At 38.9% G+C, this 27,173-nt stretch overlaps 3 protein-coding genes across 3 annotated transcripts; all 3 read left to right on the top strand.

Annotated features, from left to right (window-relative positions):
- The first annotated feature begins 2,734 nt into the window (after nt 1–2,734).
- Nucleotides 2,735–4,888, top strand: pvalb3 (parvalbumin 3). The gene is made up of 5 exons (XM_084938096.1): nt 2,735–2,784; nt 3,268–3,335; nt 3,696–3,828; nt 4,260–4,369; nt 4,461–4,888. Exons 2-5 carry the CDS (start codon nt 3,275–3,277, stop codon nt 4,484–4,486), a joined length of 330 nt encoding a protein of 109 aa, XP_084794222.1. The 5' UTR covers nt 2,735–2,784; nt 3,268–3,274; the 3' UTR covers nt 4,487–4,888.
- A 2,142-nt stretch (nt 4,889–7,030) lies between these two features.
- On the top strand, nt 7,031–10,339 carry pvalb9 (parvalbumin 9). The gene is made up of 5 exons (XM_084938095.1): nt 7,031–7,294; nt 8,147–8,214; nt 8,717–8,849; nt 9,311–9,420; nt 10,008–10,339. The coding sequence occupies exons 2-5, from the start codon at nt 8,154–8,156 to the stop codon at nt 10,031–10,033; spliced, it is 330 nt and encodes a 109-aa protein (XP_084794221.1). The 5' UTR covers nt 7,031–7,294; nt 8,147–8,153; the 3' UTR covers nt 10,034–10,339.
- A 1,689-nt stretch (nt 10,340–12,028) lies between these two features.
- ccz1 (CCZ1 vacuolar protein trafficking and biogenesis associated) lies at nt 12,029–25,416 on the top strand. The gene is made up of 17 exons (XM_084938094.1): nt 12,029–12,351; nt 13,830–13,905; nt 14,443–14,539; nt 14,643–14,740; nt 15,009–15,102; nt 15,245–15,325; nt 15,414–15,461; nt 17,319–17,402; nt 18,032–18,207; nt 18,793–18,874; nt 19,381–19,442; nt 20,942–21,053; nt 21,386–21,419; nt 21,586–21,703; nt 23,959–24,117; nt 24,643–24,770; nt 24,909–25,416. Exons 2-17 carry the CDS (start codon nt 13,892–13,894, stop codon nt 24,962–24,964), a joined length of 1,443 nt encoding a protein of 480 aa, XP_084794220.1. The 5' UTR covers nt 12,029–12,351; nt 13,830–13,891; the 3' UTR covers nt 24,965–25,416.
- The last annotated feature ends 1,757 nt before the right edge of the window (nt 25,417–27,173 follow it).

Raw genomic sequence — 27,173 nt, 5'->3', positions numbered from 1 at the left:
ATTACATTTCCACCAAACTGTTTCACTGCAGTAGTAAGACGCAGGGCCAGATAGGTTGGATCAATACTAGTCCAATTTTCTTTCTTCTTCTTCTTCTTCTTTTTTTTTTTTTTATCTTACTTCAAACACTACAGACTAAAAAATGCTTATTGGTGCAAATTGCACCAGGGGTGCACAAGCAGGGCACAGTTGGCTCATGCAACTGATATCTGGCAAACAGGAAAGTGGCTGTGAGGTTTGGGTGACTGGGTGTCTGGCAGAGCTTCGGAGTACCTGCATGACCCAGCAGAGAAACTCTGCGACGGGATTAAATTTCTGATCCGACGCATTTACAGTTCTGTCAATGATGCACATTTATTTGCAACTTTCTCCCAGACGGCGAGTCACTCACCTGCCTGGCAGAGGACAGAGCGACAGGAAACAAGGGTCACTTCTATTTCTGCTGCAGCACCAAAGAGCGACCTTCTGCTCTCAGGGGGAGATATTGATTCAATACGTGCACTCTTCTGCACACAGAAGGCAAAATATCTGCTGTGGCCTAAACCCGTTTCACATGATTTTCTGAAATGTACATTTCAGAAGACGTCCTAGGATCATTTGTTGCTGCTTCAGATTACAGGCGTTCATGGCCTTGCTTGATGGGTTTCATTCCTGCTGTGAGATATTTGTAATTTAAGCCTGATATTGAAGAAGGGCAGAAATAGTTACAGTATCTATGGCTGAGTCGTTTGAGGTGAGAGACCTCATTTGACCATAGCAGATGTTAAATGCCAAAGATTAGTTTTACAGAGCTTTTAAGAAGTAAAGAAAAAGCTCAGTGAAGCACATTTTAAGTACAATATGTGGCTTCTTGGACAACCTATGCCTGAAACCATTTCTGTGAAAGACTTATGGAGAACTGTAGCAGCAGCTAAACTAACAACGTATTACGTGTCCAGAGCTTGAAATGAAATATGTTTAATATAGATTCTGTTATGATTTGTACACACAATTAAATTCTGCTGGTATTTCAATAAAACTCCTCATCATCTCAATACTGCCACCTGATGTAGAATTACTGCATAACACCTGGCTACCCTAAAAAAAGCAAACATGATAAGGAAAGTCCCCAGGACTATCCCCGTTTAATTGTCATTTGTTTTGATAGTACGTGAGAACTCGGTGTCATTATGCAACTATCCGGTGCCAAACTGGATTAGTTAAAAGGATGATGATGATAATGGGTGCGATGATACCGAGGGTATCAGCTTTCAGCGTGTCCCCAAATAGCACCACAAATAGTTTCATCGCCATATGGAGAAATGGTTTGAATGGATGTAAGAGGTCTAGAAATAAGTTCTGGCATGAGAGCCGGTGGCTGTAGGTACATGATGATAGTGGTGATGTACTATTAAATTAAACCGTTTCAATTAATCCCTGGAGCTCCCCACTTCATATAAACGTCTTCCTCCTATTCATAAGACTATAACTCACAGTTTGGCGTGGAAAATTATCATAACATTGTTTTAGTTCAGTATTGCTATTATATACAAGTCCCCTCTACGCATTCACGGCAATAAAAAGGAATGAAACTTCAAAAATGGGGCACAATGTGCATACATACGAATTAGGAAGATAGAAATCATAAAGACTCATAGAAACCGTAGTTCATAAGTTTGATGTAGATTTTGATGTAGAATCATAGACACATAATTGTTTTTATCAAGGGAATAGATAAGCAGGACAATGTTTTTCTCCATAATATATTAGTATATTAGCTGATCAGCCTAGTGTTCTCAATGCTGCCATTATGTGAAGCTAAGAACAGCTGGAATAGGCAAAAGTGTTAAATGCATTCCCCTGTTGTGGCCTAAAAATCCAAAGAAAAATAAAGAAATGAACGTTTACATTTTGAACGTGGTGTTTTAACTTACGTAGGTTTTCGACTACAACGTCCCTACCTGCAGTGATCAATCAGACCAATCAGCCTGTTCCGACATTGGAACGTCAGCAAAGTCATCGCAGACGTTTTACGCACGCCAGTTACGCACAAGCGCCGTTTCAACCAAACCGTAATCGGCGATGATGGTTTAAAAGCACAGAGATAATATTAGCAAAATGTACTGAGTGTTTGGTGGGGGTTACAAAAAAACAACAACAACAAAAAAACATTGCTTTATTAAAGGAACTCTTCTGGAGGTTATTTAGAACCAAAGCTGGCGAAGATAGCTATTTAAGGTCATTTAAAGAGTTCATCATTAACACAACGCTTTTTCACATTAATACATTTATCATTTAAACATGATTAAAGACAGCGTTTGAAACGATATTCATTAAAGCACAACAAGTGAAATTACATAAACACAAAGCAAAAACAAAAAAATAATAATAACAGTATTAAGCACAGTTGACTTGGAATAAGTCTTTCTGGCTGTCAAAGATAATATAAAAGTTTACCCCAGCTTTCACTCTGAGGTGTTCTGCACACTTTAACAGGCTGCAGAGTATGTTTCAACCAAATCAGCAACATATATTATTAGCCTTATGCAATATTAAGCACTTTCACATAGGCCTACGCTTAGCCTACCATTTAAGCATCTTCATTTATGTTCATATAAATAGAACAGCTCTGTCTACTGGACACATTTTTTGACTGACTGCTTTGCACACAGTGTCTGTTACATAGCCTATGCATCATATTTCGGGTGAGACAAGGTATATAAGCTGGTGAGAGTCGCTGGGGGCTTTACTGCAGTCACCAGATTCATCTGAGCGAATCCACTCTAGTCTTAGCCAGACCCTAAGGTGAGTTTCACTGAAGAGTTGCAGACCTGTAGGCAAGTCCACTTCCTGACTCAGAGAGTTACAGGGCTTCTACTTCTTCATGCAATGGGATATAAATCATGTCCAGATTTTGAACATCACAAGGCCAGATTTCAGCTTTGGACTAACAGAGGAACGAAATGGAGAAAGAGAAAAAAAATTCAACTACAGATGCAAAGGAGATTTAATCTTTTGCCTTTTGGAAGGCTTTATTTTGGAGAAATTGGACTACCTTTTGTGGCTTGGAAGACTCACAGAGAGGGACTGTGAATTATACTGCATGGCATAATGAGTATTGCATGAAGCCCTGTAACTCTGAGCAGTGCACTACAAAGTGCACTACAAAGTGCACTGAGGGAAGTTAAAAGGTGGCCTTAGATTGAGAGTAAAGCTGCTTCATCGTGTCAGATTTCCCCACAGCCTGACTGACTAACCGATGACTTATCCTCTTCTCTCCTCCCTCAGTTAAAAAATGGCATTCGCCGGAGTCCTGACCGAAGCTGACATCACTGCAGCCCTTGCAGCTTGCCAAGGTAAACATGATGAAACTCATAGCATTTTAACCTAGGGAAAGCCTAGACAACAGCCAAACTGTGACTGCAAAAACTTTGCATCCAGTTGCAAAATATTCTAAAAAAAATAAAAAAAATCTCAGGTGTCTGCCAGTAGTAAAGAGAGTTTTAAATGGCTGTATGTCTCAGCAAAAAGCATGCACCAGTGCATCTACTGTAAGAAAAGCTGACCTGCACGTTAGAAAAGAAGCTGAGTGATGGTCAGGAAGGGAAAGTGGATACAACCAAATGCCAGGCCTTACATGCAGAAACTACAGCCTCTGCAAAACACACCACAGCCTGTGTTTGTGCTATAACCCCCCTCTGTCCATCTTTCCACAGCTGCCGACTCCTTCAAGCACAAGGAGTTCTTTGCTAAGGTCGGCCTGGCAGCCAAGTCCGCCGATGACATCAAGAAGGCCTTTGCCATCATTGACCAGGACAAGAGTGGCTTCATTGAGGAGGATGAGCTGAAGTAGGCACCCTCTCTTAAATTTCACCCACAAGCTCCTCAAAGCTCTTGTAGCACTGGGATCATCTTTCTCTGGCTCACAGTGAATTCAGAATGATGTCAGAGGCCCAAAAGCATCTGAGAAGCTCGGGCTACTGGGTGTTCTCCTAGACTGCAACTCAATACCAGTTCTCTCCTTCAGTGCCTCTCGCTGTAGGGTGACGTAGAACAGAGGACAAAGCATAGGAATTGTAGCCTGCTTACATTTTTTTCATGACAAAGCCCAGAAACCTCAGCATCCAATAGAACAAGAAGGATTCAGTTAGAGATATTTAATATGCTTTTTGAATAGATGATCGGTTTAGCACAAAATATTCACTGTGATCCCAGAAAACAACTGTTCAAAGAGAGGCTTCTCTTTTGTCTCATCATTTGTCTCTGATTACCCTCTCCAGGCTGTTCCTGCAGAACTTCTCTGCCAGTGCCAGAGCTCTGACTGATGCTGAGACAAAGACATTTCTTAAGGCCGGTGACTCTGATGGCGATGGCAAGATCGGAGTTGATGGTGAGGAAATCTTTACCTCCAGAAGAACAATGTAAAGGCCATCCAACAAAAGCAAAACAATAACCTTTTTCCTTTCTTTCTCCCTCTGCAGAGTTCGCTGCCATGGTCAAGTCTTAAATGAATGAACTGACCAACTGACTGACTTCACAACTCTAAAGGAACAACTTGAATCAAGACATCCTTTTCCTCTCTTCTTCTCCTCTTCCCATTCACTCTCTCTCACTCTGTCTCTCTTCAGTTCTCCACACCACTTTTATACACTCAACCTTTCACCCCTGACCATGGACAAACTGCTCCCTCTCTTTCTTTCTCTGGCAGTGCAGACCCCAATGCTGTCCACGATGAATGTAACCAACTAAGTGTATAGCGTGGTTGACTCGTGTCTTTCTCTCTCTCTCTCTCACTTCTGTCGTCGTTTTACTGTGACTTCTGCTTTCTGTGAGATCAGTGATGATGCACTTTTAGGGCAAACGGACGGACGATGAGAAAACAATAAAGGTTCTTTTTTCAGTAAGACAAGTCTGACCCTGTTCTTTGCTATTGAGCTGTGAAGTAGTAAATCAATGATAGCTTCTTTTTTAAAAAAGAAATTCAAAAACATTCTTTTAAATGCATGAGAAAACTTCTACATGTAACATCCACCCACCTATCAATTCCCCCATTGCCTGTGAATTGGCTCTTTAGGTAATCTTTAGGTAATCTGGCTCAGATGTGCCTATTTTAAGAAAAATAAATCTATGCTAAACTTTTAACTAAAATGCTAAACTAGTAGGCGAATGTCACACAGACAGGTAATTGACTCTGTATAAATGATGATCATAGCCACCATGATGTCACCCCCATGGGTTTGTAAAGTCCTGTATTGAAGTCACGAGTTCAGAAATTTGCATCACCGTCTCAGATTTTGGAGCCAAACGTTGAATAGGTGATGGATGGGTTAAGAGGGATTGTAACCTCTAGTTCTTTTATTGAATCGGTTACTAAGACCATAAAAGAAGGGGCATTTTCTCTTGTACATCCAGAAGAATGCAGTTTTAAAGCACATCTGCAACAGCATGTATCTTCTGTGAACAATTCATGGAAGTGCTATGACATGCACTATTCAGAAATCAACCCACCTAAAACACTTCAAAAATATCTATGTGCAAACTGACTTTAAATCATTTGATTACGTGTAGATTTTACATGTAGTTTTATTACAAGTACAATGTAAACCTATGAATTTAATGGACTCTGTTCAAATGAAATGTACTTGATTTGTATGCATTCAGTTTATACTATATTTTCCTTAATGAGTCATTATTTAAATTAATTAATTAATAATTTTTTATTTTACTCAAAATTATCTATTATTTATTAAGTGCCAGTAGTTATATCAGACCAAATAAGCCTGTTGCAGCAGACCAGTTGAGTGCACATACTGTATATGCAAAGTTTTCCACTATAATGCGCTCAGTTTTTTATTTGTGTGAGGTGTAAGGTCCTGTTTTGGTTGCTTAAATGCATTTTTTTTAATTGACTTTTGCACTATTAATGCATTACAAGTATGTCCAGCTGTGCTGGTGTGAGACTTACATAACCTCTTAATCTAGATCCACAAATACGCTGACACACACCTGACTCCTGCTCTACATAATCCAGCTATTATCTCTTACAGTATCTGGTAATGCTTAAATTCCACCTCCCTTCCAAAGTGGGGGAAAAAAAAAAAACCAACAACAACAACAACAACAACAACAGCAAAACTTGATTGATAATCGCAATAATAGTAAGCAACCACAAGGTGTCGCCATTTTAAATAAATAAATACAAAGAGGGCTTTCAGCTGCTTGATGGTTAAAGTTGCAAACTTCGAGGCTTGGAGATAAAGAGGTGGTGTGTAGGAGTTACTCTTGGGGTAAACAGTTCATGTTTTTGTGTAACAAGTAGGTGAGACTGATGAAAATGCTGTTACTTGCAAAGTGTTAAGTCAGAGATTTGCAGCAGTTGAAAGTTTGAAAAAAATAATTAGATTTATTCCCCCTGGTTCTAGTTACAGAAAGCACCCACCCCCCCTCTCCTAAAGCCATTAGTGCTGACTGGATTCACCAGAGACGCTGCTGCGTCAGATGGTTTGAAAGGCTTCCCCTTTGCAGGAAACAAATTCATCAGTTTAGAGTGGCAGGCTGCCAGCAGGCTCTTCAGCACAGGCCCCACCCAGCCTCTCACCTTTTAGCACAGGTGCATGAGTGAGAGCTTCAAAACCTCTGACAGTAACAAATGATATGGATATATCTAAATTCTCACTAAAGAAACTTGTAATCTTCATGTTAACTTGTTAGGCAGGTTGATGGCTCACTTGCAACAAACACTGAGGTTTTGACTTCTGAATTTTTACTATCAGAGCATGCGTAATGGAGTATTTCTGATAAATTACGACCTGCTTGAGTCATCCAAATCAAAGAGACTTTTCATTAAAAAACAAAACAAAACAAAACAAAGAAATGATGCCAGACTGATTATTGGATACTTATAAGGTTTCAAATGCACCTGCAGGGAGAGAGAGAGAGAGAGAGAAGAGAAGAGATGGGATGGGGAAAATGTAAGGGAGGGGGGAGAGAGGGAGAGCAGTGTAACACAGGGGGAGAAAGTTGATTGGACGAACCACACGCTGCCATATGAGTAATGGGGGAAAGGGAGAGCGAGTAGGAGAATGTGCAGCGGATATAAACCGTAAAGGTTAATTGGACAGGTGAGCGGGTGAGGAACACGAGACGGAGGCGGCTGGCTGCGGGAGAATTTGATCCTCGGACAGATTGGAAACTCAAGCATCGCACTCGTCGTATATAAGGCAGAGCCAGCTGTCGGCAGCCACCAAAGAGTCTTATCTGCTGCTGCTGCTGCTGCTGCTGCTGCTGCTTTTGGACCCGGACCGAGGCAACTGCGGTGAGTAGCCCACAGCTGCACAGGTAAACTCTCAGTACAGGTGTGGGCAGGTGTGGTATCTGTCTGGCGTGGTCTGTTGGTGCAGTGGCACAGCCTTTAGACTATTTGGGTTACTTTTTCAGGGACGTGACGAAAGTTTTAGATTCGTCTAGCACTGCTTAATTCCTCCAAACCTGACAGAAAGGTGAGATTTTTGACCAAAATACAGGTTCGGGCTGTTTCTGCTCATGCTTTTAACAGATTCCCCTAAAACAACCTGATAAAAACTTGCAGATCATTTTTTATCTACGTTTATTTTTTGTTTAAAGACAGCAAGCTGTCGAGCGCTCAGGAGAGGGTGTTTTAACTTTTCCTAGTTCTCTTTTTTATTCGTTCTGCAATGGAAGTTTAAGTATCACAAATTTTACTCCTTCCCTCCCTCTGTTGATTTTCTTTTTCTTGTAAAGTCCCTAAGTGCCAATTATTTTTGCACAGAGCCAATTAAGGACTTCAAACAAGGCAAAAAAAAAAAAAAAAAAAAGCCGATTAACAAGCTCGCAGGGGAGATCCAATCAAAAAGCACAATTAACCTGGCATCAACGATAAGACAGAAAATATGTTTGGAGGTTTTTGGTAAAATAGAGATTGTACATAAAACACATAAAACCCACTCATCAAAAACTCATAACCTGAGGTCTTATGGGATGATGATATTAACCTAGATACTACTACAGATATTAAAAAAGGTAATCCAGTGTGATACAAAAGTGGGCTGAGAGGATATCACACAGCCAAATGTAGGTGAAGATAATTAGAAAAAAGAAAAATACAGACCTACGTGTGTTTCTTTAAGACTTTTCTTCTATTTTGCAGGACCAACATGTCACTCACATCCATTCTTTCACCTGACGACATCCAAAATGCCATTAAGGACTGTGAAGGTAGGATGTCAACTTATGCACACTGGACCACACATTGCCCTAGTAACTAAACATGATCAATTATGACGGTTGTATGACTTATATGCAAAATAAAATACATTAAATGCCGAATAAACGGTTGCTGTAGTCGAGTTTTTTTGTTTTGTTTTTGTTTTTGCAGAAAGGTGCATAATCTTCTCCACAGCTTTTCAATATTGTACAGTGTCCTCGCTACTAAAGTCGCACCCGCTTTAAATCGGAATTTTAAAAAGAGGGGTTTTAATAATCTTTTCTGGGGTTTTTTGGGGGGGGGGTTGTTTTTTTGTGGGGGCATAGCTGCTGGCTTTAAAAGTTAAAAAAAAGAAAAGAAAAGAAAAGAAAAGAAAAGAAAAAAAGAGGAAAATCCCTCCCTCCGTCGCTGCAGACACATGCCGTTTTAATCTCCACATCACCTCCCAACCTCACGGGTCAGTTCTGTTTCTGTATTTGATTCTCTTTTTTTCCAACATTTGTATGCTTTCAGCTCCGGACACTTTCTGCTACAAGAAGTTCTTTAAGCTGTGCGGCCTGTCCTCAAAGACACCCAAGGAGGTCAAAGATGTGTTCCAGATCCTCGACGAGGACAACAGCGGCTACATCGAGCACTCTGAGCTCAAGTGCGTAAAAGGATACGGGGTGTCTGCTCTCCCAGAGGCGCTGAATCTTAGTCTTTTCTTTTCAATATGCACTTTTGTTCCTTTACCTGGATTTACTCCGTCAACTAACTGACCCAGTGCGGCGTGGCTTCATATTTAATGTGAATTTATCTCGTATTATTTTTCTGATAGAAAGAAAAAAAGAAAGAAGGAGGCTTGGTACATTAAATCACACAGTAGCACTCTATTACTGTGATGAATGTTAAGCTGTCTCGCAGTAATCCACTGTGAGTGGTGTTTTCATTTCATTTCTGTTACACAATTCATCCTTTTTTTGACAAGAGGTTTGACTTGTGCAGTCCAGTTTAGGAAGTGGTGTCTTTCTCCATGTTCTTATTATTTTAGGTTTTTTAAAACATGCCGTATATTGTCATCCATAAATATCAGTCATGGATAAAAATCATCATTGTGTGTGCGTCTAGGTTTTTTCTGCAGCGGTTTATCCCCAGTGCACGGACACTGACTGATGCAGAAACCAAGAGCTTCATCTCAGCAGCTGATGATGACAGCGATGGCAAAATTGGAGTAGAGGGTTGGTATCTGGTTTCTCACACAAAAATCAGCATGTGGGCAGAAATGATCTTATTAGTTGGATTAAGACTCAGCTGGTGGAAATGAACCAACACAGGCTGTGCCAAAAGAGACGAACTGGGTGATATATGAGATTTAGTGTGTGTGTGTGTGGGGGGTGTTACCATCAGAAAACCTTAAATGCACTATACATCTATGAGGTGAGAGAAGGTATTGTTTTTCTATAATGTTGAAATCCTGGGAATGTTTCATTGGTGTATTTTCTGATCCTTATTTAACCATTATGCCATGTGTGAACCACACATGTTGATATTAAGGTCATCATCATGCTGGATCATTTGCCCCAGTGTGACCTATTATCCATTTGCAAACAAAAAAGTTGTCTTAGATAATAGGATGAAGGATTTAGGCAATCCAAAATGGACAGCTTTAGTCTGTGTTTATTGTTTATTTACCAGCTCTTCCCTAATCCTGGAGGGAATTGACACAAGGTTTAAATTTGCTTGTTTTCTTGATTTTTGTCACGTGGCACATGCAGAGCTATGATTAATTCTGAGTATTCCTTTATTTGTTTATTCTTTTCCCCAGAATTCCAATCCATGGTCCTATCCTGAGTTTTCAGATGAAAAAAGTTCAAGCATTCAGGCCCTTTGGTCACTTTCCCACATCTGGAGTCTTCTGATCCCAAATTCCACTTCCAGGGATTAAATATGTTTTCTATTGATGTCTGTGTGCACAAATTGCTTTAAAAAGGCCTTTTTTTATTTTAAAGGCATCACAACTTAATGTGTCTTTTCACTATATTGGTCTGTGGTTTCTCGTCTGTAGCATTCCTCCCCTAACAATGAATGTGGTAAATAAACATGTGGAAACACACACACACTTGTGAACTGACTGTGTATATATTAAACAAACTCATATTATGGTGTTTAGTATGTTTTGATGATAAAGTTATACATAAAGCAGGGCTTAGCACTGGTGCATCATATCAAGACGTTTGTGGGTCTAAATTTCCCTGTCAAATGTCAGCCTTTGTTACAGAAAAGGCCTCTCCATGTGTTGCTCAAAGTCCAGAAGACATGCCTGATAGATTATTTGGCTGTAGGTGTAGAAAAAAGGAAGATAAAGAAGCTTAAATTTATAGAATAAAATGGATATATGTAAATATTTGGACACGACTTGTAGTGTAAAGCACATTGTGGTCGGTAAGACCCGAAACACAACATATAAATGCCAGACTAAATCAAAAACAAATACACACAAGATTACAGCTTTACTGGAGAATCAAAAGAAAAACAGTCTGGGTGCAGGCATGTTTTGGTGGCACTAATTCCTTAGTATCAACTGTACTATTCATCATTTATAACCTGAAATGTCCGTAATTAAGAAATGTATGTTTTAAAGATTTTAATTTATATAAAGATAAGAAATAAAGGGTGCAAATTAAGAAAAAAAACACTTTAAAGCGAAAAAGACAAACTTTGTATCTTGCTATTGTGTATTTAAAAATTTTAATTCTGTAATATTATTGACTATGTGCACGTTAGCATATGCTACTTCCGGTGCGGAAACTCCTGTGGGGAGCTTTGTTTCCGGTGTCCTATTCGCGCCTGGTTTACGGTCCAAAACAAGTTAAGCAAATGAATGAATCAAGCGGCGATTTACATTTCTATAGATGTCTTGGGCATTTACCCAATATATGATGTTCATCGACTTGTCGATATTTTCCCCCGCGCCTCAGCAAAAGAGAAAAGGGATTCAAATGTTATATTTCTCAGCTGTCCCTCGTTTATCGCTGGTGTTATGTTCTAAAAATAACCAGCGATAGGTGAAATCAAGTAGCCAATTTAATTTTTTGACGGTGCAAAACGTTTCGTGGACATACAGTACTGCACTTCAGAGTCACACTGCTAGCAATCGATGCAGCGATTCTGTACTGTATAGGAGAGACGTCACGGAGGAGATCGTCTGCAGCGATCAGGACGCAGGACACAATGTGACGTAAAAAAAAAGCATGCAAACTTGCACTAAAAAATCCGCGAAACAGCGAGGTGAAAGGTGAACCGCGTTATAGCGAGGGACCACTGTAATTTTGAAGGTAAGTCACAACATACCCTTCGTAAATGTATAGAAACCGTTACCAGCAATCATTCATTTTTTGTGTGGCTTTTTTCACGGTTTGTTAACATGCTGTGTAGGTGTGTACTTGACTAGCTGATATCGACATAACAGGGGAAACATCTGGTTTGACTATTCTTCACCTGTAGTTTGAATGCTGAACATTTGCCTGTTTAAATCATAAGACCAGTCATTATACAGAGATGTGCTTCTGAATGTGGACGATGTGTCTTCTGCATGCAGTAATGCAGTTCTGCTTGTGTTGAGTGATGTAAACAACTGATCGATCGAAACGCTTTAAACGTCAAAATTGATCATTAGATTTTTTTATGACACAACAGCGGTGAGTGTTCCCACCTTCTGCTCTTTGTAACTTAACGCAATCTTTCCGTTTTCGAGTTTTGGACATGATTTTGGAGGATATCTTCGCAGTAGCGATTGACCGCAAAGTAAAGCTACCGGAAATGCACAACCCCACATCCGGTCTCAAACCAGGAAGTTAGCATTGTCTCGTGCACATAGTCAATTGCACAGCAGTATGCTTACTCAGCAAAACGTGTTGTGGTCAGTTAAACTGGAGCACCCAACAGATCATTTGAACCCCCCATTTGGAGAGTAGGAAACTTTGTTTGAAAGCGGTTTGACCCGAGCGACTGAGCTTGTGGCACCTCGTAACTAAAAGCAGGAAGTTAAGGATGTGAAGTAGAATGCAAGCGGCTTCGCTTCCCATTAACACCATTTACGCATTTGTTCTTTTAATTTTCACTGTCTGTATCAGCGAGTACATGGACGTGTTGTGTTTATCTTCTGTAAGGTGAGTGTTACTGTCACGGTTCACTGACGGTTCCTCCGACAGCCAACACAAGCCTACAGCTAGCAGAGCCAAGCTAACAAGCTAGCTGCTCTGAGTGACTCCGGCTGGTCGCTGACTGGATGTTTGTCAATAGTAGTACACAATCATATAAATTTCCTTATGTGTTTGTTTTGTTTTGTAGTTTATTATAACACATATTGTATAAAAATATCCAAGTATTTCTCTCTGCCGGCTAAAGTACAGTAGTAGCATTTCATTTGCAGTACCGTATGTGTACAAGACAATAATGACAAAATGTAAAACGAGTAGAAAACAAACACACCCGTTAAATGTAGAGGTGTAAGCGTCTGAACTATATCACCTTTATCTCCAGTAAATGAAGTGGACTGCTAAAATTTTACCTTGCGTGACCTAGTGCCTTAACCAAAATGGTCAAAAACTGGTACACCGTTTTATTATTATACACAGCAACATGGCTGCTAACTTTTAAATGCAAATATCTAATAAGCAATCACATGGCAGCAGTTCAGTGCATTTAGACACGTAGACATGATCAAGACGACCTGCTGAAGTTCAAACTGAAAATTAGAATAGAAAAGAAAGATGATTTTAAGTGGCTTTGAACGCAGCATCGTTGTTGATGCCAGACAAGCTGGTCTGAGCATTTCAGAAACTGCTGCTCCACCATCTAGGGTTTCCAGGGAAAGCGAAAATATCCAGTGAGCATCCAATTTTGGAATTAAAATGACTTGTTGATGGCAGAGGGGACTGTTTCTAGGTGATAGAAAGGCAAACTTATACAAATAACCACTAGTTTACAACCAAGGTATGCAGAAGAGCATTTTTGAAGGCATGACACACCAAAGCTTGAATTGGGGGCTACAGCAGCAGAAGACCACACCGGGTACCACTACTGTCAACTAAGAACAGGAAATTGAAGCTGCAGTTCACACATGCTCGCCTAAATTTTGATTTCTCGTGCATCATTCAGACGGTAGGCTTAGATTTTGGTGTAAACAACATGCTTTGTATCAACAGTTCAGGTTGCTATTGATGGTGTAATGGTGTGGGGAATATTGTCTTGGCACGCTCTTTGTCCCTTGACCATTGCTTAAACACTACAGTCCACTGTAGCATTCTTGCTGACCATGTTCATTACTTTATGACAACAGTGTAGCCATCTTCTAATGGCTTCTTCCAGCAGGGTAACAGAAAATACTCTGTGGAGGCCATTTAAGTACAGTAAGCGCAATCTTAAGATCTCAGTGAAATAGAGAACTAATGGAGTGAGAGATTCCCACTATGTATTTGTAGCCAACAAATCTGCAGCAACTGTGTGATGCTGTCATGTTAGTATTGGCCAGAATTTCTTAGGAATGTTTCCAGCGCCTTTTAAAATGTGTACCTTACCAGTAGTGTATTATTACCAATGGATTTTTGTCACTATATAACTGGATGTTGTTGTCTTTGTTTTGTAGGAACACGGCATGCTAACCAAACGGCCACTGGAGCAAAGGAAAGGCAGACACAAGTTACACTAATGCTGATGATCAGGTAAGTTTAGGTGACGTAATATTTTGGTCTTCCCTTTTTCCATGCAGTATTTTGGCCCCTATGCAATGTTTTGGTCTCTGTGAAATTACCATTCCCATCCTAAATGATCATAGCCCCTCCACCCTTATTTATTTATTATATTATATTACTGCCCTTGTATACACCCCCACACTGCTTCTGTTTCAATGTTTCTACATACACCATGTATAGTCAGGGGTGCACATAAGTGGTCCGCAGGTGCACATTCGTTGTCAAAATAAAAGACGCGCACCAGATAAGAAGTTGCATACACACACATACACACACGTGTGTGTGTGTGTGTGTATATATATATATATATGAAATATACTGCTTTTTCTTCTTTGTATATTATTTTCTTTTTTATTTTCTTTACTTTTGCACCTTTGTGGTCTTGCTACCCAATTTCGCTGTGCAAAAAACTGCACAATGACAATAAAAGGTCTAAGTCCAAGTATTACATAAGAGCAACTTGGATGGAGTCTAGAGGTATGTCACCTTTCTCTTTGTGTGCCACAGCCCCAAAATGGCCTCAGGAATGCAAGAGAAACAGTACACACCATCTTTACTCAGTTTTTTCATTTACAACCCCACGTTTGGACCTCGAGAAGGAGAGGTGAGTGAGACTCCCTGATAAAGAGTTCTTATGCAAACCGCTGAATTCCTTTTTTAGCTTTTAGATCAAAAAAGCATACCTAATGCAAATATTTTTGTTTTAGGAAGAGAAAAAGATTCTGTTTTACCACCCCAGTGATGTTGAGAAGAACGAGAAGATCCGAAATGTCGGCCTTTGTGAGGCCATTGTGCAATTCACCAGGTATCAGTATTATGGTGTGAATATTACTGCAGCAGTATCATGGCTGTATTTGCAGTCTATTTATTTGTACTTTGAGCATAAATTTAAGCGTTTGTAGCTGTGATGAAGCAAAAGGAAGCCTGAAGCACAATAGAAAAGGGAAATGTTGCAATAAGTGGTCAGATGCACACTGATAAATATCTAGTGCAAATACAGACAGAAATTTAAGAGCCGTGCGTGTTGTTTGGGTGTGTCGCCCTTCTTCACTGTCACATCCCCTTTGTTCCAGGACGTTCTGTCCAACAAAACCAGCTAAATCCCTGCACACACAGAAGAACCGGCAGTTTTTCTTTGAGCCCGAGGAAAATTTCTGGATGGTCATGGTATCTTGCAAGCTTATGTGTACATCACCTTCCCAGTATTTAGTCTTTGTCCAGAGTTTGTCTCCTTCATTTTAAATATCATTCTGCTCTTAACTCTTTAATGCTCCTTTGTGCTGTTTTATTAAAAAAAATCCATCCTCAGGTGGTTCGAAATCCAATGATTGAGAAACCAAACAAAGATGGCAAACCTCCTACAGTAGAATATCAGGAAGAGGAAATGCTTGTGAGTACTGAAAAGTATTCGTGTATGTCTTCATTGTTTATCTCTGAGTATTGCCAGTTGTACTTAGCTTCCCTCTTGCCTTTTGTAGGATACAGTTTATGGTGCAGTGGTAAGGCAGTGCTACAGCATGTATAAGGTGAGTTTGAGTGCGGTTTTAGAATTTGCCATACTTTTTAACATTTACAACACAAAAATCACTTAATACTGAGCTAAGAATCAATCAAGTATTCTAGTTTTCCACCACATCATAGAGTTACTCCAGGCTTTCATTTTGTGTTCGGTACAAAAATCTTGCCATCTTGTTTTATGCAAAATAAGTATATTACATAAGACGTTTGTTTATACTCAAGATTTCACAAGGAATGTGATTATAACTAAAAGCAGATGCAGCTGAAGAAATCTGTGAAAAACATTATTGCATAGATGGAGACCATCAGATTTCAAAACAAATCGAAAAAGAAGAAAATTGGAGCCCAATTTAACAAATTAAATAAAATATTTTCATTAATAATAAGGCGCTTTGCTTCATTGCGATGCCCAGAACACGTTTAAGTTAATTTCTTTAGAATCAGTTTGATTTTACTAAAACCCTTTTTTTCTCTTCCACTATTCTTTGCTTAAACCACCAGTGTGATAAGTTGTTATTTAGCAACACAGACCCAAACCATGACACAGCCACCATCATGTTTTACAGATGAGGAAAAGGTTTTTATACTGGAATGCACTTTTTTTTAATGCATTCCATCTTAAGTCTCTTCTTTTTCTCTTCTTCAGAACAAAATGTTTATCATTCACATCAAAACGTCCTTTTTGAAATTATTTAGTCATTAAACATTCTCGCTTGTCAGCATGACTTTGAACAGAGTGCAGATGAGCTGTGGTGATGTTTTGACATAAACATCATTCATTGTTCTTCTGCCGATGAGCTACTTAGCAAATTTGAAAGCGTCCTAGAGTGTGTGCTAACTTACCATCTTCAGAATGGTGATTCGTAAATAGTAAAATAGTTGTTATATATCACTTATCTATTCTTATCTTTCTCAAAGCGCTTTATACAACGTGCCTCATTCACACACATTCATACTCTGAGCAACGCATTGTGGAGCACGACTTGGGGTTCAGTATCTATCTGTAGTCAAATGACTACTCTATTAAATCTTAAAATAATTTAAATAAATATGTAATTAATATTAAATTACTAATGCTAGAGGTTCACAAACATTTCCCCCTCACAAATACACATTTCACGGCTCTTGAAATGACATGAAATAGTACAATATATATTTGTTTGACTTGTTAAGAAATATAGAAAATGTCAAAGGGTTCCTGCTGCTATGTGTAGTGATACATTTATCTGCTGGATGAAGAAATCTTTGACTTAAAGTTTAGTAAAGTAATTAAAATAAATGTCATTGCTTTTATCACATTTGTGTTAAAATAGTATTTTACTGCATTGGAGGCTTATTCTAATAAAAAGACCTTATTCGCTCAAAGCCATGTAATGACACCCTAGAGTAGTGTTCCTTAACTCTGCACCCCCAGAGGTACTCTGAAGTGTTGCAGGGGATTTTTTTTTGTTCATTTATTAGATGTGTTCTTAATTCCCGAAATTATTCCTGAAATAAATAGTATTTTAAGTTCCTATTATTACTATTTTAAGGTTAATCTATAAGAGAAAAATGACAGACAAAATGTAAAAGTTGTAATCAGCTGAAAACACAGGAAGAAATTAAAAAGAAGGCAACATGGAGTCAGTAAAATACTGTTGTTTCATTTAAATTTAGTGCTGGTCTTTTCCGGTTGTAACACTTCTCATGAAGTCAGGTCTGTGCATTATGTTGAGGGAATCTTGCTTGAAATACGTAATGAAAGGATTACATTGCTGGGGGGAATGTTGAATCATTGCTCTTGAGTGTCACGCATTACCAATTTATGCCTGTATGATGCCAAAATAAGTCATGTTTTAACAATGCTCATTTTCCTCATGCTGTAGCTCTTCAATGGCACCTTTTCCAGAGCAATGCAAGCTGGCGGAGTGGAGCTGCTCATGCAGAAACTTGAGAAATTCTTCTACAGGGTAATAAATACTCACAAGCCATAACATTTTTGTTGCTAGGCGGATATGTTTTGAGTTCAGATCATGCATGCATGTATATTGACCTTGCTTTGACAGGATGATTCCCTTAGAATGCCGGCATGTGTGTTTTTAACAGAACTCATTCGAGCCTGACTGTCCTTGTTATCACAAGGGTTTCCCTCACTGATGACAGTTGTCATAGGGACACTGTTTATTTGTGAATACTCCCGTTACTCTTGGAAAGCTGTAAGGTGTTTGCAGTCATGGTTGACGTCATAATCGTTGTCTTGCCCCCATTATTTGTCTTCACGTCACACTTCTGTCAACTAGCCGGAACATTGCGTTTAAGGAGCTGCTTTAAAAATTAATTTCTAATTAGGGAATACCCTTCATCCATTAACACGGGCTTCCCTGTCCACCATGAAATCTAAAGACGGGGAGAAAGAGAGAGGCTGTGGTGTGCTTGTCAGAGGTTGAATGTCAATGCGGTACAAGTCAAAGAGTTTCTTATATCCTCTTTTCTGTATTGAACTGTAAGCAAGCACTTGTGGGCAGGTAAACTAAACCCTTTCTTTTTTGCGTCTCCTGTGTCTGTGTGTGTCCGTGTGTTATCACGCTGGGGTTTCCAGTATCTGCAGACTCTCCACTTGCAGTCCTGCGACCTGCTCGATGTATTCGGAGGCATCAGCTTCTTCCCATTGGACAAGATGACCTACCTGAAGATCCAGTCTTTTGTCAACAGAGTGGAGGAGAGCCTCAGTCTGATCAAATACACAGCCTTCCTGTATAATGACCAACTTATCTGGTATACAACACTTGTTGATGCTGTGCTTTAAACTGTATGTTTGTCCATCAAACCCACCGTCTGTCAAATTTGACTGAGCCATCCGGTGTATTAAGGTAAAATCCCAGTGCTGGCATCAGCACACGAATAATGGCATGCTGGGTAAACAGTGGTGGTTCTAAACACAGCAGTTAATCCTCTTTGTGGTTTATGCGCTCCCTGACATGTCACTTGTTTTTAATTGTGCTGTCGGCCACCGACTCGGTGTGTAAGCACAGGGGGAATTACATGATCGCTAATGAAATTACTTGAGAGCAGCATAATCGTTCACTGTGAACTGAAGATGGACAAACAGGAAGAAATATTTAATTACTGTGCAAATTAAGCAGCTGCATCTGCTGCACAGCACTCATTGAATCCCATTTATAGCCACTGCTGAACAGCAAATAGTAAGGCATTTTGTCTTATTATCTATCCAGTGATCCATAACACATTTGACAGCACACCTGATAAAAATTAATCCATGCCTTTAGTTTTGTTTTTTTTCCATTAGTGCAATGTGAAGTTTGCAAGGTGTCATTTTTGGCATCGTGGTCGTGTTTACAGGAGCGGGCTGGAACAAGATGACATGAGGATCCTGTACAAATATCTGACCACCTCGCTTTTCCCCAGACACTCAGAACCAGAGGTAGGTGGAGTGAAAAAAGTGGACTTCTGCAGAACTCCAGCCCACTAGATTATTTTAAGGGCAAATCGAGGAATGGTCAAAGGAAGTGTCATGACTGTACAGAAGAGGGTCACTGCTTCACGATATTGCATAGTGTATATCATATGACAACATGGCTAACTTGTCTTGATAAATCTGTACAGCTAATGCTAAGCTTTTTATATAATTTGTAAAACAGGTCTGTGTCCATGGTTTTGTTAGTTTCCATAGAAGGATCCACCGTCATTAAAACATACAAAGCTACTGTAGCATTTAGAGCAGTTTGGCTCACTGGGATCATTTGCACAAACGTTGACCCCATTATCTGAAACTTTGGCTTTGTTTAATATAAATATCTGACACTTTAGTAATATAATGATTATTTTCTGACAGAAAATATGACCTAAAATAAGGAAAGCATAATAGATCTACTTAAATAATTGGCTAAACAATCCATAATTTTACTCTCTTGTATTTGCTTGTTTCAGTTGGCTGGCAGGGACTCCCCGATGAGACCAGAAGTTGCTGGAAATTTGTTGCACTATGGGAGGTAAGTCTATGATCCCTGCGCCCATCTCTTTTAATCCAACCCCCTGCAGTGGTGCGGTTACTAGAGTAATGTCATTCGTGGGCCAAGGCATCCGAGATGCGTCAAAAGGCATGTTCTGGATGCACATATGAATGATAAGATACAGATGCATGTGTGTGTGACACCATGTGTGATTTCGACCCACTGACAAGCAAATTAGATAACGAGGTAACTCCCTTGGCTAACACACCATAGTGTTAGCCAAGGGGTGGAGTATCACTCCAGCCTCGAGAGGTTTCAACTTTCTATTTTGTTTCCGTGTCCATGTGTAACAGGAGAAAGTTTGCTCAGGTGTTGCCTCCCTGCCAAAGCTTATGTCTGCATGCTGCTTAAATAACTTGTGTCTCACGATGATGTAAAGTTGCTACAGTGGTCCGAGTGTGACTCTTGCTGAAATTACACGGGACAGACGACACAGCATTTCTTGAAAAATGCTGAGAAAATTTTTTTAAATCAAGACAAGGTGTTGCAATAATGGAAGTTGCATAGGATTGCAGAGTCTGTTGGACAACACTACATGATAGACGTGCATTTAATTGGAAACATTAAATTGTTACACATAATTTTAAGTGGTTTCTCTAAATTCCTGTGTAACTATATAACAGTGAATTCATTGTTCTGTTGTGAACAAAAGAGGCATAAACGGTTTTTGCTCCTGAGGACATTAAGCTCATATTTGTGTGGTAAATTCCTGATTAGATTTGGTGCCATCCATTATTGGCTTTAGGCTAATATGCTACTTTACTACAACTGGTGATTATTACGGAGAAACTTGAACTGTGATGATTCATAACACATCAGTCAAAACAAATAAATACTTCGTCTTCCGGAGATTACAAATACATCTACGCAATTTCAGGGCCATCCATCCAACAGATGTTGAGATAGTAGATAGATTCATAGAAATCTAATGTGATTAGAAATAATACCTTAACTGCTTCCCAAAGGATGAGCTTTTCCTGTTTTGGAAACCTCATGTGCTCCCAGCATCACGCATATCTTAATATTTTCATTCCCATCATTCTTCAGGTTCATTTCTTAACTCTTTCCCCCATAAAGATGACATTTGATGACCTCCCCTGTACCCTTAATGACCAGTTTATATCAGTATATTTTAATAAAGATGTGGTTTGATAACCATTAAAATAGTTTCCAGGTTTTTGCTGGAAGCTGCAAGGGAAGGGAAGCTGCATTGGCAGAGACCACCCTCTCACATCCAGTCATGTTGTTCTATAAACAGGCCTGAAATATGATAGAAACCGTTCAGCTCAGGGTTACTCCTGGTTTCAAGGGGTAAAGAGTCAATAGCATCGTGTGCTTTTGTTTTTTGGTGTGTTTTGGGCACCAATTGAGCTTTCTGATTTTCAGTCATTTGGTTTTGAGTAATTAGATCATCTGTTTTGATTTTGATACCTGGTCTGTGAATATGAACCCAGGCACACTGCGTCTGTCTTTTTCAGGTTTTTGACAGGACCTACAAATCTGAAAGATCCGGAGGCCAAATTCCGATTTCCAAAAATATTCGTCTCTGCAGAGGACGGCTACGAGGAGCTGCATCTGATTGTTTACAAGGTACAGTAGGTTAAATGCAACACTCTGGCATGACAGGCTTGTTTGATTTCTCTTGATTTATTCAGTTTTGATTCTTTTTTTTTTTTTCTAATGCATTAAAAATGAGTGGGCAGTTGTTATTCATTTTTTAGGAGGATTCTTGTAATCTGTGACTGGGGGGGATTTAACCTTTTTTTTCTGTTTATGAACAGTAGATTTGGGATAAAATATATTCCACTGCTCTATCAAACAATGTGGACTTCAGGGATTAGTGCGCTGAATTTTAAAATGATGAAGTATATCCTGGCCTGTGTGACCTTGATTTTAACCTGCAGTGATCTGCTTTTTTCCAGGCAATGAGCGCAGCAGCTTGTTTTATGATCAGTGGTAAGTGTGTGTGCCCTCCCGGTTTAATGATGAAAGTTCACTTTCATTTTGCTTTTTTCAGTTCGGCATTTTGATGTTTTTGCTGCTCTTATAAAATGTAATTATTACATTTTCCTCACCTTATGTCCAGTAACAGCTGACAGTTCACTCCTCTGTTTCCTAATAGCCTCTGTGGAGCTGACGAGGGAGTTCTGTGAGCAGTTGGACAGCTTGGTGGGCCCTCAGCTTACTTTGCTGGCTTCTGATATTTGTGAACAGTTCACAATCAACCGCAGGATATCAGGGTTTGTTGAAATTTCTCCTCTTTCCTAGCTTTTAGCTTGGCGTGTTCCTGATCTAATCTCTATGTGGTGCTGCTACGCTTACCTCAGCTTCATTTTACAGAGAATACAGGGCATAATGATGCACCTCTGGGCAAATTACAAATATTGTTGATATAAAAAGTGATACGGACAAGATGCCATACCTGCAGCAGATATTTATTCATTTTATTTTAAAATTATGTATAAAGATTGCAACACAAACCCAGGGTTTAGAAACTAGACATATATCTTATTGTTTGTAGCTCAAGAGTTTAATATTATATGTTTACAACATTGAAGGACTATTTGTGTGCTTACAGTATTGTGCAAAAATCTTGAGCCACCCCTTATTTATTTATTATATTTTGCTTCCAAGCAGCCAGACTTTCTTGTAATATTATAACATATAAAACTGCATCTTTAGATACTTTGTTACTAGCAGCCTGCCACAAAAACACATCAACGTTTTCCCAATTCCTTAGTTAAATCTTCAAAAATGGCAAAGAGAACACAGTTTGACATGCATGAAATTGTATTTTTGCACCAAGTAGTTTGATTTTGTGCAGTGTTATGAAGAAATGTGGAGAAACTTTACAAGTGGATGTCAAGAAGTCATTTTTAAAGAACTGGAGTGAAAATCAGTGGCGACTAACTAGAGTGATGAATCCACATTTGAAATGTTTGGTTCAACTTTTCATCAGTATGTACTGAGGAGTCAGGTGAACAGTATAACCCTAAGTGTCTGCTTGGTGGAGGCTTTATCATGGTTTGGGCTTCATTGCAGCCAGTGGGGATCTTGCCAAAATTGATGGAATACAGAAAAGTATCAGCAGGTTTGGTCCACCAAAAAAATACCATCTAGAAAGTATTTGATTGGCTCCAGTGTCATTTTTCAGCATGATAGTGATCCCAGACCCAAGGCCAAAGCATACCTGGGTAGAAAAACACGAGACGAATACTGTCAGTCACTATCAGCAGCCTGGAGAACTATTCCTGAAGATTACGTAAAGAAATTATTAGAAATTTACCTCTGAGGGTTCAGGCTATGTTAAGGAATAGAGGTGGTCATACCAAGTATGGATCATTAAGCTCATTAGAGCTCATATTACTGTATTTCCAGTATATTTGCACTTGTTTCAACAAGTCGCTCCACCTGTTTCCTATTTCCAAGCAAACTGAAGCACTTGAAGGGTGGCCCAAGACTTTTGCACATTACTGTATTCAAAATAAATCAAATTAAATAGGTTTTTTTCTACTCGTGCCTTTGTACAATATCAGGAAGACTGGGAGGATATTTAAAGGCAATCTGAACTCCAAAATTAGAAAATGAGGCTAGAAAAGAGCAGTCTCAGGTCTCTTTTCAGAATAACGTACCTTAATGTCATTTGTGCGTCATATTTGTAAGTATCAATGACATTCATGTTTCTGTCAGTCAGTCTGCTATAACTAAAAAGTTGATTGATTTGTGTGCTTGGTGATTACACTTCCCACTTTGCTTGTCATTGGCCTGTAGCATTAGCTCTGCCTGGCTGGCAGTGATAGATGAGACTCTTAATATCACTGGGTAGCATCGTGTCACTACTTAGGGGTAACTCAAGCAGTACAGCTTTAAGGACTGGCATCCTGGTCAACGCTCCTTTAATCCCAGCAGTTAGCTTCAGACACGGCCTGGCAGGTAATCCAAACCTGACCGAGGCAGTTTGATGGGCTCCTTTTTAATCACCCTAGTGAAGAATCCACTCAATAAATAATGCCACTGCAAATTTATCAGCTAGCTTTCAGGTCTGTGTCCTGGTTTGGCCTCGTCCAATGGTAAATAATTACACACATCATGTATAAAAATCACCTATTTGAATACATTCACACACATGTCCATAGATGCAGTTTAGGCACTTTTGTTAAGTAAACTCCAGCTCATTAACTTGGCACAGCGTGGGTAACAAATGAAGCAGGGCTAAGTAAAATGATACCTTGGTTTAATGCTTCATTTGGTAACAGTATGGTTTTAGAGACTGGCCCAGCCTCTTTAACTTTGTTTGTCTCTTACTCTAACCGATCTTACTGGATATCAAGGTAACACACATTTCATGCAGATTTTGAAAAGCTGTGCTGGCACCTTAAAGTCATAAATCCCAGGTTCTCTAAACTATCGGGTATAAAGGATAATTTGTAATACTAACATTTTATCGGCACTTTTTATAAGTTGCTTAACTTTTGCTTACTTCTGTTACTTTCAGGCCAGAAAAGGAGCCCCAGTTTAAGTTCATTTACTTCAACCACATGAACCTGGCAGAGAAGAGCACTATCCACATGAGGAAGACCGCCAGTGTTTGCCTCACCTCTGTCCATCCTGACCTCATGAAGATCCTGGGAGATATCAATTGTGACTTTGCCAGGTAAAATCAGAGGACACTTTAGTGAAACCTAAGCTATATTTACTAAGTGCCATCAGGCATTTCTTCGAGAGTTCTCTAATGACAGTTCACAGATAAGATAGGTGGTACTGCTGGTGTTCCTAATGGTGACCGGAGAGGATAAAGAATTGATTAGTTTTGGTTTATATAAAAATGAAGAAGAAGAAGAAGAAGAGAGATCACAGCAGCATTAGACCATCTTTAGTTGTGTATTTTAGAATCAAACAAAGAAGATGTGTACAAGTACAAACTCATTTTCCCAGCGTTTCAGCACAGCCGTGTAATTTTCAGTTTTATTACGACACTCCTGGGATCTTTGCATATCCACATTGTTTCCGTCTTTGAAGCAACTTATTACACTGCAATCCTGCAGTGTAATAAGTTGGGGGGTTTTGAGTAGGTTAAAATGTTCTCTGGTACATTACACGATCTCTCAAGCAACAAAGAGCCTACTGTGAATGTGGTGAACACCTTCGTTTGAAACATATAGTTCTTTCTGTCTTTCAGGGTTGACGAAGATGAGGAAATCATCGTAAAAGCTATGACAGACTACTGGGTAGTCGGCAAAAAGTCAGACCAGAGAGAACTGTACGTGATCCTGAATCAGAAGAACGCCAATCTGATCGAAGTAAACGGTATGTCTCCCCTATTTGGCATAAAGTAAATGTATGTCATTCTTACCAAAAGTACACGATCCGTCTCAGTAATCTCCTCTTCTCCTTAAGTTGACCCGTGTCTTTTTTTTCCTTTTTCTTTTTCTTTTTTTACTACAGAGGAAGTTAAGCGGCTTTGTGCGACACAGTTCAACAACATATTTTTCTTGGATTAATGGTGAAGACACTAAAAACTGTTGCAGGGTATCTTGACAGCATCAGCGTAATGCAATAATTGCATCGTGAAATTAACAATAACAATGAAAAGATTCCTCACACCGTTTTGTTTTTTTTTTATTTAACCTTGAAAAATTGTAATTTTTCTTCTGTAATTAAGTGTAAAAAAAAAAAAGGCAAAAAATCCAGGTTTTGACTGTATGTGTAATTTGCTTTCTTTCATTTTCTTTGTACATACTTGAGCGATTTTAAACAATTTTCTTTCACATTAAAATGTGTTCATACACTTTTATAATGAACATATGACACTTTTTCAAATATATTTAAAAACTGACATGCTCATACTCCGGCTTTATTTGATGATTCCGTGATTGTTTTCCGATGCCATGTCAAAAGATTTGTGGTTTGTAAACAACTGCCCTAACTTCAAATAAATTAAGAACCAATTTTCTGCAGTGTACTGAATATTTTAAGTCTCTTTGGCTTTAGACACAAAAGCGAGTAAAGGTTTTGGAAACTCCACAACATCATTCTGATCATGAGTCACTGAAGTCAGGAAAACTCATTAAAATGTAAAGAATAATAAGGTGTGGGTCACCTCTTTGATAACTGTTCAGTGCAAATTAATTGAAGGTAAGTGAGTAGATGGTAGCATTACTTAGGTTTTTGTGGCCTGTTTTCTTTGTTTTGCTTTGTTGTTTTGTTTTTTTACATTTTATAACAAAGACATCTGTTCAAAATAATTAATTCCAGTTACTTTAAAAATAAAAAGGATGAGGATGGGCTAGAATAACACAAATATTAACTTGTGATGAACTCCTGGAGCACTTGAAACATGCCAGAGATCATAGAAATCTACTGTTCCATGGTTCTTGGTAAATAACTGAGAGAGCACTGAATTCTTGGCACCTATGACATATTAAGCTTGTTATATGTTTTTTTGGTTGTTTTACAGGAAATGTAGTTAGCAAAATCTTACAAAGAATCTCATGAATTAGGCTTGAACAGCTTTTTCTTTTGGTTTTGTCTGAACTACATCCTAACTTGTACTCCATCCTTTGTCCTGCGGGGGAAAAGGACAGAAAATGCGATGACATATTATCTCTTAAAAACACAGTTGCGAGTTTTGTTGACAGAGAGGTTAGAAATGTAATATTTAGTTAGGTTTTTTAATGACCTTTAAAACACAAGTGTTGTTACTATTTTAGGACTTAAATCCACCATAAAACAAAAATGATCATGACTCAAAAATGTATTTGTGTTGATGTTACTTCATTTGGTTGTTGAACTACACTACACAGAGTTTCACGTGGAGACAAAAAAAAAGTGTGTACATTTATATATGCTGTTGGAAATTTTCTCACCTGTTTATGCTCTCCTTGTTTGAGTTATGACTTTGTCGCTGGTCTCAGAGTCAATTCTGGTCAATTCAGGCAAGTTACACAAGAGTGATGTGGACACTGAAGTCTGCATAAGGTACACAAAGGAGTAAATGGAGTGTGTATAGCACTTGGTGCAGTGGCCCCCTGCCCCCAAGCTAGGCGACTGACTCCAGCAGATCCTAGGAACAACATCAAGATCTCTGTCCAGAAGAGTGCAGTCCTAGAAACAGCTACTGCGCAGGACCCTGAAGCTCCCAGGGCCCAAGCTTGAAGGATAAAAACCACCTGCAGGGGGAAGAGGAGAAAAAAAACAGAGAGATATTATAATTTATTTGGCTTCAAAATATCACTTTTTAAATCTTCTGTCTAATTGAGAAATGTATTAAACTTCTTTATGATGAACACTTTTATTTGCATCACATTGTACAATCATTTCATTAGTTTTCTGTGGATGCATGTGTATTTTTATTTTAAGTTGCTTTGCAAAGTAACAAATAATGACTTACAGTTCATTTCATTCCACATGGATTTAACCCACATAGCTGATTGCTGATTATAAATAATTCCCGTGTTTAACTATATCAGCTAAACAACTTAATATTAATACTAATTATTACCCTTCCTACTGTAAATGCCTGATTTTATCAGACACATGCATATTGTGTAATTATACAGGGTTTGACCATTTTTAAAAAAATAAAAATAAAAAATTATTCCAATCAAACGTTTTTATACAATTTTTTCTCCACTTTTCTGGACTAATTTCAGCACACAATGGAAAGTTGTTACAACAGCAACAAAATAATCAGAAGAAGAAGAAAAGAAA

This window comes from Perissodus microlepis, chromosome 8 (assembly GCF_051167445.1).
Source record: "Perissodus microlepis isolate ML-2025 ecotype Zambia chromosome 8, ASM5116744v1, whole genome shotgun sequence".
In the NCBI taxonomy this organism is placed as follows: Eukaryota; Metazoa; Chordata; class Actinopteri; order Cichliformes; family Cichlidae; genus Perissodus; species Perissodus microlepis.
The sequence above is the reverse complement of the archived record's forward strand: the minus strand, read 5'-3'. Positions and strand labels throughout refer to the sequence as shown.